This window comes from Sinohyriopsis cumingii, chromosome 9 (assembly GCF_028554795.1).
Source record: "Sinohyriopsis cumingii isolate HCF-2022 chromosome 9, ASM2855479v2, whole genome shotgun sequence".
Taxonomy (NCBI): Eukaryota; Metazoa; Mollusca; class Bivalvia; order Unionida; family Unionidae; genus Sinohyriopsis; species Sinohyriopsis cumingii.
Window position 1 is genome coordinate 93638776 of NC_142969.1, and position 17328 is coordinate 93656103.

Sequence of the window (17328 nt, forward strand, 5' to 3'; positions counted from 1 at the left end):
TGGTTGCTTATAACATGGCTTGGTCTATAACATGGTCAGGTTCTATGGCTCCCAACTGCCATGTTATAGGGTCACACTGTACATTCCTTTTGATTATTGGGTCTATTATGGCTATGTGGTCTTAAAATAAGTAACAGAAAAGAGTGGGAAGGAACAAGTTTTGTGAATTCAACAAATTTATTTCCCTAGTATACAAAGTGAAAATGTAAAAGGAACTTAAGGTATTGCACATTCAATCCCAAACAATCCTGTAATTACTAACACTAGTCTTAATGGACAAAGTTCTAAATAAACTTTAGTGATATTCCCAATAATTCCTGTGCTGAAGGTGTTGATGTGCATGTAATGGCCACTAGTCTCTAAATGTACTAATGTACCAATGGCCTGAGTTTTAATGATGTGCCAACAGTCTTTTGTTGAATCACAGTAATGTAATCCAAGGTTTCTTTGTTTGAATTCACTGTAATTTCTAGTTAATGTCTCTTTCCAAGAATATTATAAAGCACTTTGTATTTCCTGAGAAAAATAATTTGAATTAAGTAATTTCAACCAAAATCAAACACTGAACACAAAAATGATTTTGCCCCAAGCTCTTATAGCATGAATGAATAATTTTTTAGATAAACATGATTATATAAAACACCAAGACACAAAAGAAGAGCCAGGATGCAGCACAAAAGTTTATTTCCAGAACAATCGATCCTATATTTAGACAAGGTCCCAGCTATGAAAGCTGAAGGTTACAGGAGCTAAAATTAGGATTTTTCCACACAATAACTATACTTTTCCTGAATAAGTTTTGTTCATCTTCACAATAGCATTACATTTGATGAAAGCGAACTCCCAATCGTGTTTGTAATTGATAAATCAGAGTTCAAGGTCACTTGATGTGAAATAGGAAAATATAAAGGTCTCCAAAACATTTTGATAGAATCTAAGATTGTTCATATATTCTTAGATTGTTCAAAAAGTGTTTTTAGAGCTTCCATTTCAGTAACTTTGAAGGTATTAGATTCTGACTTAAAAAAAACTTGCAGTTATAAAATCATTTATTACATTCAAAATAGATTCCATCTTCTTTTTATACTCTGTGTCCAATGGATAGCTGTATATGCATTCTATGTATTTCTTGTCTCTCTTTTCAGTTGCAGTTAACAAGAGTTGGTCTACAACTGCCTCAGGGGGCTGAACCCCAGTCTATCATCATCCCTATTTTGTATGACATCAGTAACAACTCCATCACCCTAGTGGAGCGAGGTCCTTCCAACCCCAACCTGTCCCAAGTGACACAAATGCTTCGACGATTTATGGAGCGATACCACCAAAGTCCGGATTGTGCAATATTCCCTGCTGTGCGAGAATTGATGACAAACCTGGTTCTTCCTGTGGTTTGAAATGTTTTGTTAAGCATTTGATTCATATGGAATAAATAATGTCAGATAATGCCAAGTTCTAGAAGATTGTGAAATATTTTGGCAGCCAATATTTCTTTGGGATTGAGAAAAGAGGATGCATAAGCTAAGATTTTAGAACTGGACAAAACTAGGTAAATATTATGTACATACCATCCTGAGTATGGTGCCAGTGTTAACCAAATATGTCAGAAGAAAAGACTGAACAGTTTATGTATATCAGTTTTTTTAAATTGGTAGATATTTCTCACATGATTACTTTTTCTGGAAGAAATATTGTTCATGGATGTAATTTAAAAGATTTTGTTTAACTTGTACATCTTCAGCAAGAACTGCCAAGAATAACAGAATAACCCTGTATTTCTTTTCACATGACACATTAGTTCAGTTTCACGTTTTGGACAAGGTAAGTGTAAAGACTAATGTTACAGTTTCCATGTGGTTGATAATTTTTATTTGTCTACTTTAGCTGCTTGTAACATTTATGAGCTTTTAGTATGGTTTTGGCATTTTATGCCAAAGCAACCCAAGTACTGGGTTATATTTAGTGCTGAGGCAATTGGAGTATAGTGTCTTACCCAAAGATGCACTGTGGTAGCTGACCCAGGATGATCTGATGGTAGTATTCAAACCTGCATCCTTTCTGTCAGGAGTCTGGTATGCTAACCACCTGAGCCATTGCAAACAAAAATAGAGGTGACAATGGGAATGCTGCATTTGTATTATATGTATAAAAAGATCCTGAAAATATTGCCCGTTATTTTAATAATTGAATAATTTAATAATTGAACAAGGGTAATAAAATAGAATGGACCATGTTTATAATTTGGGCAGGGGGATAATAGGGGAGGTTAATTACTAACTCATTTATCATAGAGAGTAGTAAATTTGCTGATTGTTCTTTATGTCAGGTTGAAATCAGTACTTCATTCTGTTCAGAAATTTGCTAAATCATTGTTTTAAGAAACAAATCTTATTTTCTTAAAATATGAATCAGTGGGTTCTAGTATCAACGGGGCATATTTTAATATTTATATTACCACTGAGTTTCACACAAAACTAAGCATGTGCACATGTAATTTATAGAAATGTTGTTAAAGAAAATAACATTACCATCATTGTTAGTGTCTTGGATTTAATATTTTATTTGACCTGTGAAGTTACAGGCTTCTTGGATATCACCATTGTTTTCATAAGGAATGTTCATCATCGCTCTGATTTGTTCATTAAAGTTTTTATTCACTATTTAAATAATTTTAAAGAAAGCTGTGAAATTATAGTATGAAAAAGAACATTAAAGTTTGAAGATAAAATACTGTCTTTTGATTCAAGTCAGCAGCTTGATTGAAAAACACTTGAATCTATCTAATGTATATAAGGAAAATTTCTACATTGTTAAAAATGTTTAATTTTTATATGCCTGTCTTTTGGCACAGCGTGCTATGGCCCTGTCTGTCTTTCTGTTTATTAACTTTTCCATTTCCTTATGATAACTTCAGTTCTATAGAACCAGCCTTCACCAAACTTAAGAGGTACGTTTTTGATAGAAAGAAAGGACCTATTGATTTAGAAAATTTAGGTCTAGGAAAATTAGTTTTACGTCATAGACCTGGACCAGATTTTATGGATGTTTTGCACCTGAGGCAGGGAAAAGATCATCGATTTGGGATTACTAAGAGCAAATTTGTCTCCACAATAACATTGTCCTTCCTTTTGGTCAACATTTCCTTCTTTGTAATCACCTTAATAGACTGACCACTGGGTGAGGAAACACCATCCCAAGGCCACCTTACAGTCAAACATTTCTAGTTATGAGATGATCCAAGGACAATAAATAATATATATAAAGTAAGGAACATGTACAATGCCTAGAAGATAAAGACCTACCTTTGTGATGATACGTTCATGTTGTTCATTGAATCAGATGGAAAGAAAAATAACCAGTTGTCAGAAGGCAAATGCTTCTTCCACAAGTTGTTAATTCATGATTGATGCCAATTTTTTTTTAAATTGGTCTCTTTTTAAAAAAAATTAAATCTAGAGTTGTAATTTTGCAAGTTTTCTTTACATTTCAGCTACTTGTTTAAAAGTACAAATATTGAAGTGACAAGTGTAAATGTAATATTTAGCCAAAATAGGCAAGAAGTTACACAAAATGTCATCCAGATCACATCTTAAAAACATTTCCATTGGGACAAATTGCAATATTTGGGCAACAGTTTGCAAATGTTGAATAATATTGCAGTCATGGACGAGATGTTCTTTCATTCTCACTCTTACAGGAAGAACATTTGTCATCATCTAATATGTTAGTTCTTTTTTAAAAAAATTATTAGAATGATTATATTGGGGGTCATGTCCAAGAAACATTTAAATTTGTTTGGCCATTCAGCAATCTTCTCTTATGTGGCATATATAAGTAGCTCTCTAGAATGGAGGCTTGATTTAATTTATATTTAATTTAATTGTTTGTAAGTTTTTAAAAAAATTATTTTTAATTTCATTACATGTCAAAATAATGTAATTTTGTTTACTAACAACTCAATACTTTTTCAGAAAATAGTTTGACCTTGACTCTTAAGTTGTAAACACCTAAAGCTGACCTAATTCCTGACCTTGATTTAGAAATCAGTGAGAAAAGTGTAAATGTAATATTTAGCCAAAATAGGCAAGAAGTTATATAAAATGTCATCCAGATCACATCTTAAAAACATTTCCATTGGGACAAATTACAATATTTGGCAACAGTTTGCAAATGTTGAATAATATTGCGGTCATGGACGAGATGTTCATTCATTCTCACTCTTACAGGAAGAACATTTGTCATCGTCTAATATGTTAGTTCTTTTTTTAAAAAATTATTAGAATGATTATATTGGAGCTCATGTCCAAGAAACATTTAAGTTTGTTTGGCCAATCAGCAATCTTCTCTTATGTGGCATATATAAGTAGCTCTCTAGAATGGAGGCTTGATTTAATTTATATTTAATTTAATTTGTAAGTTTTTTAAAAAAATCTTTTTAATTTCATTACATGTCAAAATAATGTAATTTTGTTTACTAGCAACTCAATACTTTTTCAGAAAATAGTTTGACCTTGACTCTTTAAGTTGTAAACACCTAATTCCTGACCTTGATTTAGAAATCAGTGAGAAAAGTGTAAATGTAATATTTAGCCAAAATAGGCAAGAAGTTATACAAAATGTCATCCAGATCACATCTTAAAAACATTTCCATTGGGACAAATTTACAATATTTGGGCAACAGTTTGCAAATGTTGAATAAAATGGTACCAAACATGTGAAATAATATTGCAGTCATGGACGAGATGTTCTTTCATTCTCACTCTTACAGGAAGAACATTTGTCATTGTCTAATATGTTAGTTCTTTGTTTTAAAAATTGTTAGAATGATTATTCTATGAATTTAAATTAAAAGTAAAAGAGGTCACCTTAGTGTCTTTAGCAGGACTCGGGAAAAACTCTTGTCATCTAACCTGAACAGTGTAAAAATTGACTAAGTCTATTCAAATTTTGCTTTTTACTTGTCACTGGGATGAGTAGATACTGATTCACACTGTGAGAATAAGTCTGAATGCATTTTATACCTTAACAAGTGTCAAAGTTTAACATCAGTTAACAATTAGCATGTCTCAGTTATTGATAACATTTGCCTAATATACATACAAGTTGTCACAGTCTAGAACATGTTGCAGAGGAAGCCAATTTTGTTTTTTTACACAGGTACTCAGTGTAAGCTGGATACTAACAACGGTAAAAATGATGAAATATTGGATTTCACCCCTAACCCCAATTTCTTCTTGGTACAGGTCTTTTCAGTGGCACATTACAGTAATTTAGGCATCGTTTTGATGTTTAGAAAGTTGCCGTTTTAAAGAGCTATCGCAGAACTTATTATGCCGGATCTCTGAGGAGACAGAAAATGTCAAAGTATTTGTGATTTTTCATCTGGTGAGGAAATATTACACTTGACCAGGTCAACAGTATTTCAAGATTGAAACTTTGATACATTATTAAGCCAAAGGAAAGATGCCAGGATATTTTTTTTACAAGTATGTAATTACTTTTCACAGAAAAAATGCTGACTTTACAATAGAAATAGTGTTTTAAGTGTTTCGTCCGATTCCCACCAATTTTCACATTAACGCATGCTGTTATAATCTATTTATAATGCAAATAAAGTTGAAACATCAGCTGACTGGTAAAAATATTGGGGGTCATGTCCAAGAAACATTTAAATTTGTTTGGCCAATCAGCAATCTTCTCTTATGTGGCATATATAAGTAGCTCTCTAGAATGGAGGCTTGATTTAATTTATATTTAATTTAATTGTTTGTAAGTTTTTAAAAAAATTATTTTTAATTTCTTTACATGTCAGAATATTGTAATTTTGTTTACTAGCAACTCTATACTTTTTCAGAAAATAGTTTGACCTTGACTCTTAAGTTGTAAACACCTAAAGCTGACCTAATTCCTGACCTTGACTTAGAAATCAGTGAGAAAAGTAAACAACTTTTTATTTTTTTTATTCTGGAAGCAAAATGATTGGTTTTTATCAAGGTAATACTGGGGATATGTGATTTTTTAAAATCTGTAAACAGGCTCCATTTCGCAATTCTGGGCTTTCCGAAATTGCACATTAGTTAGTTTAAATAGCGATGCTTAAAGAGAGATCTCAGTTGGGCTTCTAAAAACTAGGATGTAAAGATGTTCATTTTGTTGTGACAGTTTGGAGTTATAATTTTTATTCAAATTATTTGGACTCTAAAAGATTAATTCCTTTTTCCAGGAAATATTTGAGTGCTCATACAGAATTCTTGGATGAAGATATTTCATTAAATTATGTTCAGAAATTCAAACACCAGATTATTATTTGTGAATAACACAGAACTGTAGGCCTAACAACACCATAAAGGCTACAGTATGTATCATCGCCTTCCTATTTGGATTTTTCATCGAGATTCAAACTTGAATTCATTAAAACATTTTATTATAGGACTTCTAAAATTTAATTCATGGATTATTCTTGGATTAATTTTTAATTTGATTCACAAAAACCATAAGTTCTTATTTTTTCATTTTTTTATAGTGTTTTTTCAGGGAAATAAATTATTAGAATTTTTTCAAAGCTTGTTGTTTTCACCCTTTCTTTGGTTACTGCTAATTGGAGCCTAAACACATAAGATAATTACATATAAATATCTGCCCATGTCTTTGCTTTGGTGTGATGTAAAAATAAAGATGCACAGTCTTGAAAATGCTGGAGCTCTGGGGTAAGCATAATAATAACCAACCAGAGGAAAAGCATAAATTTTGGGCCATTTTTTGTTTCTTCAGTTGTAGAACAAAAGGTTTAAAAACTTCTGAAAGGATGGCTTTGACACCAGCATGCCAGTTTTCTGTTGGCAATCATTCATTTCTTCATTTAATTAATTTCCACCATTTATTGCAGATCTAAAGAAAGAATGATGCCAAATAGTATAAAGTGAGAAAAAGACCTATTGAGGCCCATATTGGGACACATTTTTTTCACTGGAAAATTTCATGCTTCAAATTTTGTTTTTGTATCATTTCTAGTTATGATAATGAAAAAATACCTTGCAAGATATTCTTAGTTGCTTTGAGAGAACATTGAAATCCATCAAGAAGAATAAAAGCATCACTGGCATACTGACCCAAATTATACTCGCTGATTTCCATGGCCAGTCACTTTACATCCACATTTTAGCTTTAAATTGACTGTTAAAATCTTGACAACAGTGATAAATATGGTACAAGAGCATCCCTTGATGCCAGTCTGTGTCAAGTTTAAAGAAAAATAATACATGTTTATTTATAATTTTTTGAGTTAACAAATTTAAAGCTTTTTCAACAAAAGCTCTAATTAATTGCATCAAAGACTTTTTCAATGTCTATTAGCAACAATAAAATATCTATTGTCATTCTCTAATTCCATATTTTATAATACCCTGGTATTTTCTCCAGTGAATTCACACACACACACACACACCATCACAGATCCTTTTCAAGTATTGGTGATTATTGATGGAAGAACTTTTTAATCGTTGGTGCAGTAGCTTCCAAAGCAATTGTATAGTCGACATTTAGATGAGATATGTCTCCAATTTTGAATGATTTTCTGTCTTTTTCTTATTTTGGTGAACTTGATGGCTCTCTGGGTCTTCAAAATTTCTTGTTTTCATAAAGTATATACATAATATATTGATCTGCATTTTTTCATTTACCATCTATTTTAAAGACTTTTCATTAATTGTAAGAAGACCCTTGAAAAACTGTTTGGATACATTTAAATATTGTGATTAAAAAGTCTATTTTGAACTTCTGGAGTATCAACATTAAGCTGAGTAATTGTACATTTATACAGTTCCACAAAAAACGGTTTTTGAGCTTCTAAAATATTGATTGGTCTGATATATTTGTTATATCATCTAACACCATTTTCTTTATTGTCTTACTGGCATTTCTATTTTTAAGACTTAAAATGTATTTATACTTTTTATCTTCAAGCTCTTACCATCTAGCCATGGATATTAATATAACAACCATATATTTTTTCTTGATTCTTCAAATTTTGCTTTTTATTTCCTAAGTTGGAGATTTTCCTGATGGTCAACAATAAATTACACGAGTCTGTCGGAGATAACTCTTGTATAATTCTGACAGGCCTGTGCTGTGCTGAAAAAAATCAGCTATGTGAACAGACGAAGAAAATGTACAACTTACAAATTATGAATGAAAGAACATTATTTCTAAACCACAGACCAGGACCAAACATTAAGGTTAGCTTCCACTTGGGGTAACAAAAAAAACCCATGTATTTTGGGGTCAAAATGTTAGGGTCACTATGATTGCTATTAAAAATAAGTGCTCAGAAATTTATTTTCAACTATACGCCCTGATCAAAAATTTTCATTAAAAATATGTCTAGATCAAAAGGTTAAAGACAACTGACTGAATGAAGAAAAATTGTATTCGCTTAATATCTCGAGTTCTATTCAACATATCCTAATCACATTTTTGGGAAGACTTGCACTTAAGGTATGGAAGAGGCCTGCTGATTTGGGGGTAAAAAGGATCAAGGTAATTCTAAGAAGAAAAAAGGTTTTGTAGAAAAAATTTTGTTCTAGAGTAAGTTCCAGGACCAAATTTTTGGAAAGCTGCCACTGATAGTAATAAGAAACCTATTCTAGGATCTAAACATCAGAGGTCATAATTGAAGTTTGGTAAGAAAATAATGGTTTCTGCAGAGCATGTTTAGTTGTAGATTGCATACAGTAACCATAGTTTCAGGTCACCAAGATTCATTTAACAATAATCTTCAGACTGAACCGTATCCTACTGGTGCCAACATAGAGGACTATTAAACATGGGTGTGCATATAATGTGCCTACACAGATGTCTATTAAACATGGGGTGGGCATATAATGTGCCTACACACATGACTATTAAACATGGGGCAGGCATATAATGCGCCTACATAGAGGATTATTAAACATGGGGTGTGCATATAATGTGTCTACACAGAGAACTATTAAACATGGGGTGTGCATACAATGTGCCTACACAAAAGACTATTAAACATGGGCTGTGCATAAAGTGTGTCTATACAGAGGACTATTAAACATGGGGTGTGCATATAATGTGCCAACAGGTGTGCAGAATATTAAACAGGAGGTGGGCATATGAGCTGTTCATACTACTCGTGATATGGACAATTGGTAACAAACAATTTTAACTGAATCTGGAACTGAACAGGAAAGAAATAAAAACAAATTATGGGAGAATTTCTCCATACATGTTATCTATTGCTTGCTACCTGTACCCTGAGTGACAGCTATGTTAACGATGACCATGCATATTTTAACAACATTAAATATAGGGCCTGGATGGCACTGTGGTACACACTTTTATCTACACCATTGTTGTCTTATGATTGATCTCTGGTTCTAACATGTAAAGCAAAAAAGTTGGCAGTGTTTTTCAGGGTCTGGGGAAGATGGGGTGCCTACTCCACATCAATGACCATCTTGTACGAACACTTTAGAGTTAATACTGAAAACTAAAAATAACATAAAATGAATTAAGTTAAAAATATTGTACGTGATGATGACAAGGAGGAGAATCATACAGAAAACAAACAAGACATTTTTGTTTATATCTTTTATTTATAACTCTAGAAAGCATGGTCTACAAAGACCACTCATATATCTCACCAAGTAAACCTGGGATGATAAAGTAAATTTTAATTAACAAATTGTAAACAACAAGCAAGTTAATGTACTGACTAGTGTATCATGTATTTCAACCACAAAGAGCTCAAACCCACAATATTAGGGTCAACATTAAGAGTTTGAGATTGTCAATAAATGAAAATTGTAGACCACCTGCCAAGAAACCCAAGCTCAAGCTAAAAATGACAAAATGAGATGTGATGTTTTGGATAAACTTGTGTCATGAAAATTTGCACCAAAGAAATGACAAGCTGCTGTCTATACTTACAACACGAGCCCAGATGCAAATGGCAAAGACCCAGATGATGTGCCAGCAGATCTGGATCCATGCAGTTTGTTAGGAGTAATCAGTTGAACAAGCAACAGAGATCCTGATGTGCAGGTGCATTATGCTATGGCAGATCAGGATCTTTGTTGTTTGCAGTTTTGACTTGACCTATAAGTGAGGATATACTGTAAAAAAAAAAAAGGAAGTTGTGTTTCTAGCATTTTTCTAAATAAGATTATAGACCAGCCAAGATTTTGGATTTTCAGCTTGATCTCGAGTTTCTTACTCCAAAAATATCAAGAATACAGTCTGGATCCACACTACAGTGGCCTGCATGGATGCACATGGATAAATGAAACAAGTAGTTAAACTAAACTAAATGTCCACATGCGTCTTGCAAATATTTGGTTAAATTATGAACTGTACCAAGGATGCACACCACAATACTTTGCACAGGCTGGACTAGACAGTAAAGAACACTAAAATATGTTTTTAAAAAAAGGTACGGAAATTCCTATACAAGTATGGATATTTCAAGTTTTTTGTCAAATGTATCACATCACTACTTTTTGAGCACTCTCCCAACCAAAAAGAAACAGAATTACAAATGACTTCATTGACTGAATTAAGGGTTGAAACCTATTAATTCTATAACTGAATATTTAGAAAGCTGTTTAAACCTAACATCTTGATTATTTCAGAGAACAGTTTATGTCAGACAGCTTTTTTAACAAATCATTTCCATCTTTCCAAACTTTAGTTAGACTGGATAAATGGTGGCACTGGGCTTCACTAACTGAACTTTTACTTCATGAAGAGAAAGGAATATCGCTAACTGATGTGCCAACATTTATATTTTGCTTGTACTCACAGTCAATTAATTATATGGTGTCACATCATGTCAAATCTGAATACTGGGTTCATGCTAATACAGAACATGAATTAAAAATTGCACCAACCACACAATGAAGATATTTTATCATGACTGGGTCATATTAAATACAGTCTCTTTCAGTCTAACACACCCACTCACATGAAAGACAACCTGTAAAATACATTTTGATTCTATTTACAAAAATAATTCCAAAGCATACTCTTAATCACATGAAGGCATAAGATCTACCTTTATTCTGAAATTTTTGACAATTACCTGTGTTCTGCAATCACCTTTCTCAGAACGCATAGATTAGCAGTATTCTTCAATAACTTTTCTCAAACCAGATATAGGGGGTTAGTGATGTAGACAAACAGAAAATACTGACAAGGTACTTTCAGCTGGCTTAACAACAGACAGAATCTGAAATTTACCCACAAATTTTTTTAAAAATACTAAAATATTCCTTTTAATACATCTTTCTTCTGTTGTTGTTCTTTTTTCCAAATATCATAGATATTCATGAAAATTTAAATGCTTAACTAAGGGCTCATAAACTGTAGCCTATTTATCCACAATCTGCATACACTTTTTAAAAATCCAAATTTGACTAGACAAATGATGGTAATATTAGGCAAAACTGGTGTCTGCGTTTCTTCAGACCCTTCCCACCCTCGTTTTGATAGTTTGACTTTTATGTTTGGGGTGTAGGGTCAGAGCCAACTGCCTATCTAAAAGTTGGCATTTGATGCCACAACCATCAGCCTCATCATGCACAGAGCACGTGTCAATGTTTTTATTGATATCACATGATTACCATACTGACATGCTCTCTGCTTGATGAATCTGACTTTCTCCAGGTTGCTGTGACAGCAACAGATTTCTGGTCATTTCTGAATTGTTTCTATAACAACCTTGAAAAGGGATATCATGTGTCTATTGGACCACTAATGTCATCTACATGTAGGTTACTAGATTTGGATAGTCATGTGATTAGCAATGCAAATGGTGAGTACTAGGTCAAATTTCATTGATGCTTTAGGTTTGTCTCATCTGTCGGACATAATGAATATACTCCCAATTCTTTAGAAAATAAATTATCTGATCAATTTTATGCAGCTAAGGCGTGATGTTGGGCCATTTAATCTTGCTAGGCCCACTATTACGTGGCTACACAAAGATGCAATGGCATGATGGCATCAAATTCCAACTTTTCACTAGGAATATGGCTCCAACTCCTTACACCCCAACATAAATGTCAAAATATCTTCAATAGGGTTGGAATGGTCCAAGGAAACTCGAAGTAGCAAAACTGGGGAACAGACCAGCTGTCAAAGAGGTTACAATACTGCAGACCTTTGTTTATCCAACTAGAAATGTGTCCACACGATACTGATGCCCAAGTCAATATACTGCAATGGAAGGGCAAAGTTTCATGTCAAATGTCCACAACTCTCTTGAATTTTGGAAAATGGAGAAAACTAAACTTTATCCAGGTTATAATTTAAAGCCTTATACTAAATTCTGTTGCAAGCTATAAAGTTCTTCAATAGTTATTAATAGAAAATGAAATTTGAAACTGAGAAAACTAGGGACAAAGAGACATGGTGTGGATCATGGACAAGAGTAACAGTTTATACCCCCTTCATAGCTATGGCGGAGGTATAAAAACATTAGGATGTATTCGATTAGTCAAATATCACTAAATCAGTCCCTCTGAAAATAGTCAACCTTGATAGAGTGATTACATATTTTAGTCCTTTGGAGTCACACAAATCAAACCTTTTTAAAACTGGACACCAATATAAAAAGGCCACAAATGTTGGTGTCAGCTTAATGGAAATCTACTATACATCACACGATAGTGCTAATAATTTAAGTACAAATTCTTTTCTTCTAAGTTGCAATGGGTTTACGATTCGTATATAAATGCAGCACATGCTCTCATGCTATAGTATAAACAAACTTAATTGTGACTACTTACAATGCATGGAGATTCGCAGACTAAAAATGAATGTTTAACAATTAGGGTCCAATAATGTATCACTTCAACAGTAAGGGCTATTCAGGGTCCAATCTAATCCCTTCAACAATAAGAATTATTCCGGGTTCAATAATGTATCACTTCAACAATAAGGGTTATTCAGGGTCAAATAATGTATCACTTCAACAGTAAGAGTGATTCAGGGTCCCATAATGTATTGCTTCAACAGTATCGCTTCAACAGTAAGAGTAATTCAGGATTCAGTAATGTATCACTTCAACAATAAGGGTTATTCCATGTTCAATAATTTATCACTTCAACAGTAAGAGTAATTCAGGGTCCAATAATGTATCACTTCAACAATAAGGGTTATTCCATGTTCAATAATGTATGACTTCAACAGTAAGAGTTATTCAGGTCCAATAATGTATCGCTTCAACAATAAGGGTTATTCAGGGCCCTAAAATACATTGGGTCAATGGTAAGGTTTATTCAGGATCCAATAATGTATTGCTTCAACATTTAAAAAATTATTACATTTCCACATTGTGACTATAGTGTATTGTGGAATGTCTGTATCAATTTTGCTCTCTCTGAAGGAGGCTCAGCAATCATGATTTAAAAGATCTGGGGTGTGGCACATTTAAAAGTTGGAATTTTTGATTAAAAAAATCAGAAAATCTGACTTTTCTGATTTTTAAACCAAAATTCAGGATAAGTATCAACTGCAGCATTTCATACAAGCAACATCCACCTGCCCATCAAACCACATGTTAGCAAAATTATGGTACTTTCAAAATGGCAGCTACTATGTCAAATGTTTATTGCCATTTATAGTACAGTCAAGCCTGCTCTAACAGCCATCTCTGTAAGATAGCCACCTTTACAAGACAGCCAGTTTCCAAGATAAATCTCATAAAAATTTAAGCTCTATATAAATGTCACTTCTATATTACAGCCTGTTTAGGCCAGTCCTGAAGGGGGCTCTTTTGCAATGGTTGTACTAAACAACACATCAAGATCTTTTCATCAGAAAAATATATAAAATACAAAACATAAATACAATTCTTTTAAAAATTGGTTCACGGCCTAATTCTGCAAAAATGCATATTCCCCAATATTTTGTTAATTACAGGATTCAATTCCATGTTCAGTGGATTGGATAAACCAATCATCTTACAAACATGGTTAAAAAAATGAAGTCTGTATCAACAGGAATCATGTTGCTCTTCGGGAAGAGGGAGAACAAGTTAATAGGGCAAGACTCTTTCACATGGACTTAAAACTCATAAGTGGGAAGCATGCCTTCACCTTGGATTTCTTAAAGACATTAAACATTAAAATAACTTTGGCCGATGTTCATACCCTGGTCGCTTCTCAAGCTGTTGTCTGGGGTCAAGTTAAGGAGAAAATTTCATTGTAATTTTTTCAAAGTACTTACTTTCATCAACATTCCTTTCTTTTTGTTCTGTGCTGGTGTAATAAAATAAACAATAACTTGTAATGTTCCTTTGACACATGACCCAACAAAATTTGTTTTATTGTATGACTACTGTGTTATTTATGTTAATATACTAAGAAATGTCATAATGTCATGCAGAAGAAAGGTATAATGATTGAGATATCTGAATGTATTTCAAAGTCATTTCACCACACTATTCAGCAGTTTGGTAAAATCAGTACTTTTCATTATACAATTAACAGAATCTAACATCTGTGCTCATTTCAAATAAAATTTATGAAACATGCTGAATAAAACAATCTTTAGCTCAAGAAGGCTCATGAAAGGTAGAAACTGTTAAACTTCTTTTAAAATTGCATCTGAAATGAGAACTTGTGGAAGATCCAATATTTATGTGTGCTAATGTCATCATGCAATGCTTCTGGGGTTTTTCTGCACCAAGAATATTATATAAGAAATAATTCCAACCAATGTCAAACTCTCATTCAAAGAGAGCTGGTCACTGTGACCTATTTAAATAAATAGATCTGAGAGACCAGACTTAGAATTCACTTACTGTTTGGGCAAACAATTCAATGAACTACTTTTTAGAAACAAATTTTTCCTAGTAAAATGTTTCTTCAAGAATACTTAATTATAACACCTTAGGAGAATTACTACTACCTCACAAATCCAGCCCTGCCAGATACGTTTAGCTAAAGGGGGCTAAAAGTTGGCTGCCAGCCTATGTAGCGGTCAGGCAGAGTGATCTCCCCTTAAGTATAAGACTTGGCAGCAAAGCCTAAAAATACCTCAGTTACTACTGGAGTGGCAGGCATGTTTTCTATGGATATAACTGCAGGAAAGCTGGAAGAGTATACGTGTATTATGATTGAGTAAGTATTGAAGGAACATTGGTTTCTTCTTCAAATACATTACCCAATCACAATACCTTAGGATAATAGGTAAGAGGTGGAGGTATATCCCCTTACCTGGAGATATCATCTCCAGTCCCCTAAGGTATTTGTGATGGCTTCAAGGTAACCCGACTTGAGGGGATTTCATGTTGGGCCACAGCTTCAAGATGGAATAATTCCACCCACCCACCCCAATCCAGCGAAAGTAGTGAAGCCATGTCTTAGGAAGCTGTCTCTCGATCTGGAAGGGTGACCTGTTCAGCTGCAGATATAGGTCCTAGCAGATCAAATTGGGCCCTCTGGGATGGCAGATATCTGAGATAAAAGAAAATGTGGACTCCGATCTCCATCCTACAGCCTGAATGTTGGTTAGCAAACATTTCTGGTCTGATGCTATTTTGGTGGCAACTGCTCAAACCTTGTGAGCCAAAGTGTATGATGAGCTGGGATTATTTCCCTATATACATAGCGAATTACCCCCTTACTCTAGGACGTGATAGTCTGTTCTGATAGATCCTCTTGTCCTTTTCTGAGAAGTAGAAAGAGGGGTGATTTCACTTTACACAACAGCTCTGTTTTTATTAAATTATCACCTGAAAGCCCAGACTGGGTCTTGTTTGTGGCCTTCAGTTTATGTGTCCAGGTGAGAAAGAGGGTTCATGAAAAACGTTTAGTAACCTGCAGTCACTAATGCCATGAGGAAGCAGGCCTCGTAGGAAAGAGATGCTCTTGAAACTGGTTCAAAAGGTGTCTTATCTAGCCAGGTTAATACCCAAGATAGGTTCCAGTTTGTGCATAGGGTTAACATTTTTCATCATGTATACACAAAATTGGTGAGAAGGTCAGATAAGTCCTAGGTTTGTCCAATATCTTCTCTCCCATGATGACGAAAAGTGTCAGTGATCTTGGAGTGTTAACCTTTCATCATACTCGGTGCTAACTTGTTCTCTTTGAAGAACAAGAGGAGGAAACTGACTATCTGTTGTATTAATGCCTGGAGAAGCAAGATATTTTCATTTCCGCACACTGGGTGAAGATGTGCCATATGCTTTCAGGGTGGAGGGCCATTGTGCCTGAGCGATTCTCTTTATGACAAGTTGTAAAAGTTGTTTAAGTTTCAGGGCCTTTTCAAATGATCCAGACATGCAGGTTTGGGAGCTCTGGACAAGTATGAAATAACTGCCATTGTGGTTATTTGATTAGATGATGGAATACCCAAATTTTCCGTGGGGTTTTCAATACAAGATTGTTGAGGTCATTGATCCACAACTCCTCCCATTGGAGTGGTGAAGTGAGGATGAGGCAACACTGATTCCCTTGCTTTCTGTATAACTTTTGGAATCAGAGGTGTTGGAGCGTAAGTGTATGCATTCAGGTTGGTCCAATCCTATGATAGGGCATCGACTGCATCAGCTGTTGGGTCCAGGATGGGAGAGACAAAGGATGCTCGACATTCCACCTGGTCACAAACAGACCCACCACAGTCAGTCCCACCAGGTACAGATCTGAGTGAGAACCGAGGGACTGAGACCATTCTTTCTGTATTAGTTGATTGTTCTGTTACAAAGAGTTCGTGCTGATGGATGTGAAGATGTATACCTGCCATGAGCCAAGCTAGATTGCTCCCAGTTCTGCAGATGGCACCTCAATTGGGTGTTGATGGTGAAAGGATGGTCCGGTGGGCAAACGTAAGGACTCCATTCATGCAGAGGAAACAGTAACAATGCAGTAGAAGGTGACCTAGGACCATGAGATCTGCTGCCACACTGAGCAAGCCCAGTAGGTGAAAGGATTCCCGTATGGATTGAATTTCCTTGAAAGTAAGGTGCTACCATTGGTTATTTCAATGCCTCATTCTGAGTGAGACAAAGGTGAACAAATCATTGAGATGCTACTAGGTCAGAGTTTTCCTTGTTGATGAGAGATCCAGATTGGTAACAAGGGTTATCATGTTTTGTTAGAGCTAAATCACTCATGTCATCCAGGTAATTATGTTACAGGATGTCATCCAGGTAATAATGCTGCAACCATAGAAATGGTCCGGACATGTGCCACTAGATGATCTGTCAGATGAGTGAAGACCCCTGATGGGTGGAGCTATGATAGGACAGCTTTCAGAAGTTCATGTTCCTATGAATGGCCCTTTGGTCCTTTTGTTGAT

General features: G+C 34.4%; 2 protein-coding genes across 3 annotated transcripts in view; one reads left to right on the forward strand and one right to left on the reverse strand.

Moving 5' to 3' along the window:
* LOC149792265 (mediator of RNA polymerase II transcription subunit 14-like) overlaps window positions 1-7373 on the forward strand; it is a 107931-nt gene extending 100558 nt beyond the window's left edge. Inside the window, exon 41 of the mRNA XM_089970795.1 lies at window positions 1146-7373. Coding sequence (XP_089826921.1) covers window positions 1146-1394 — 249 coding nt within the window. The 3' untranslated portion in view covers window positions 1395-7373. The remainder of the gene's footprint in view (window positions 1-1145) is intronic.
* Window positions 7374-9597: 2224 nt separating this feature from the next.
* LOC149792266 (coiled-coil domain-containing protein 28A-like) overlaps window positions 9598-17328 on the reverse strand; it is a 29193-nt gene continuing 21462 nt past the window's right edge. For both annotated transcript variants that reach the window (XM_089970804.1, XM_089970805.1), the window contains exon 7: window positions 9598-14198. In XM_089970804.1, the coding sequence (XP_089826930.1) occupies window positions 14147-14198 (52 nt within the window). In that variant the 3' untranslated portion in view covers window positions 9598-14146. The remainder of the gene's footprint in view (window positions 14199-17328) is intronic.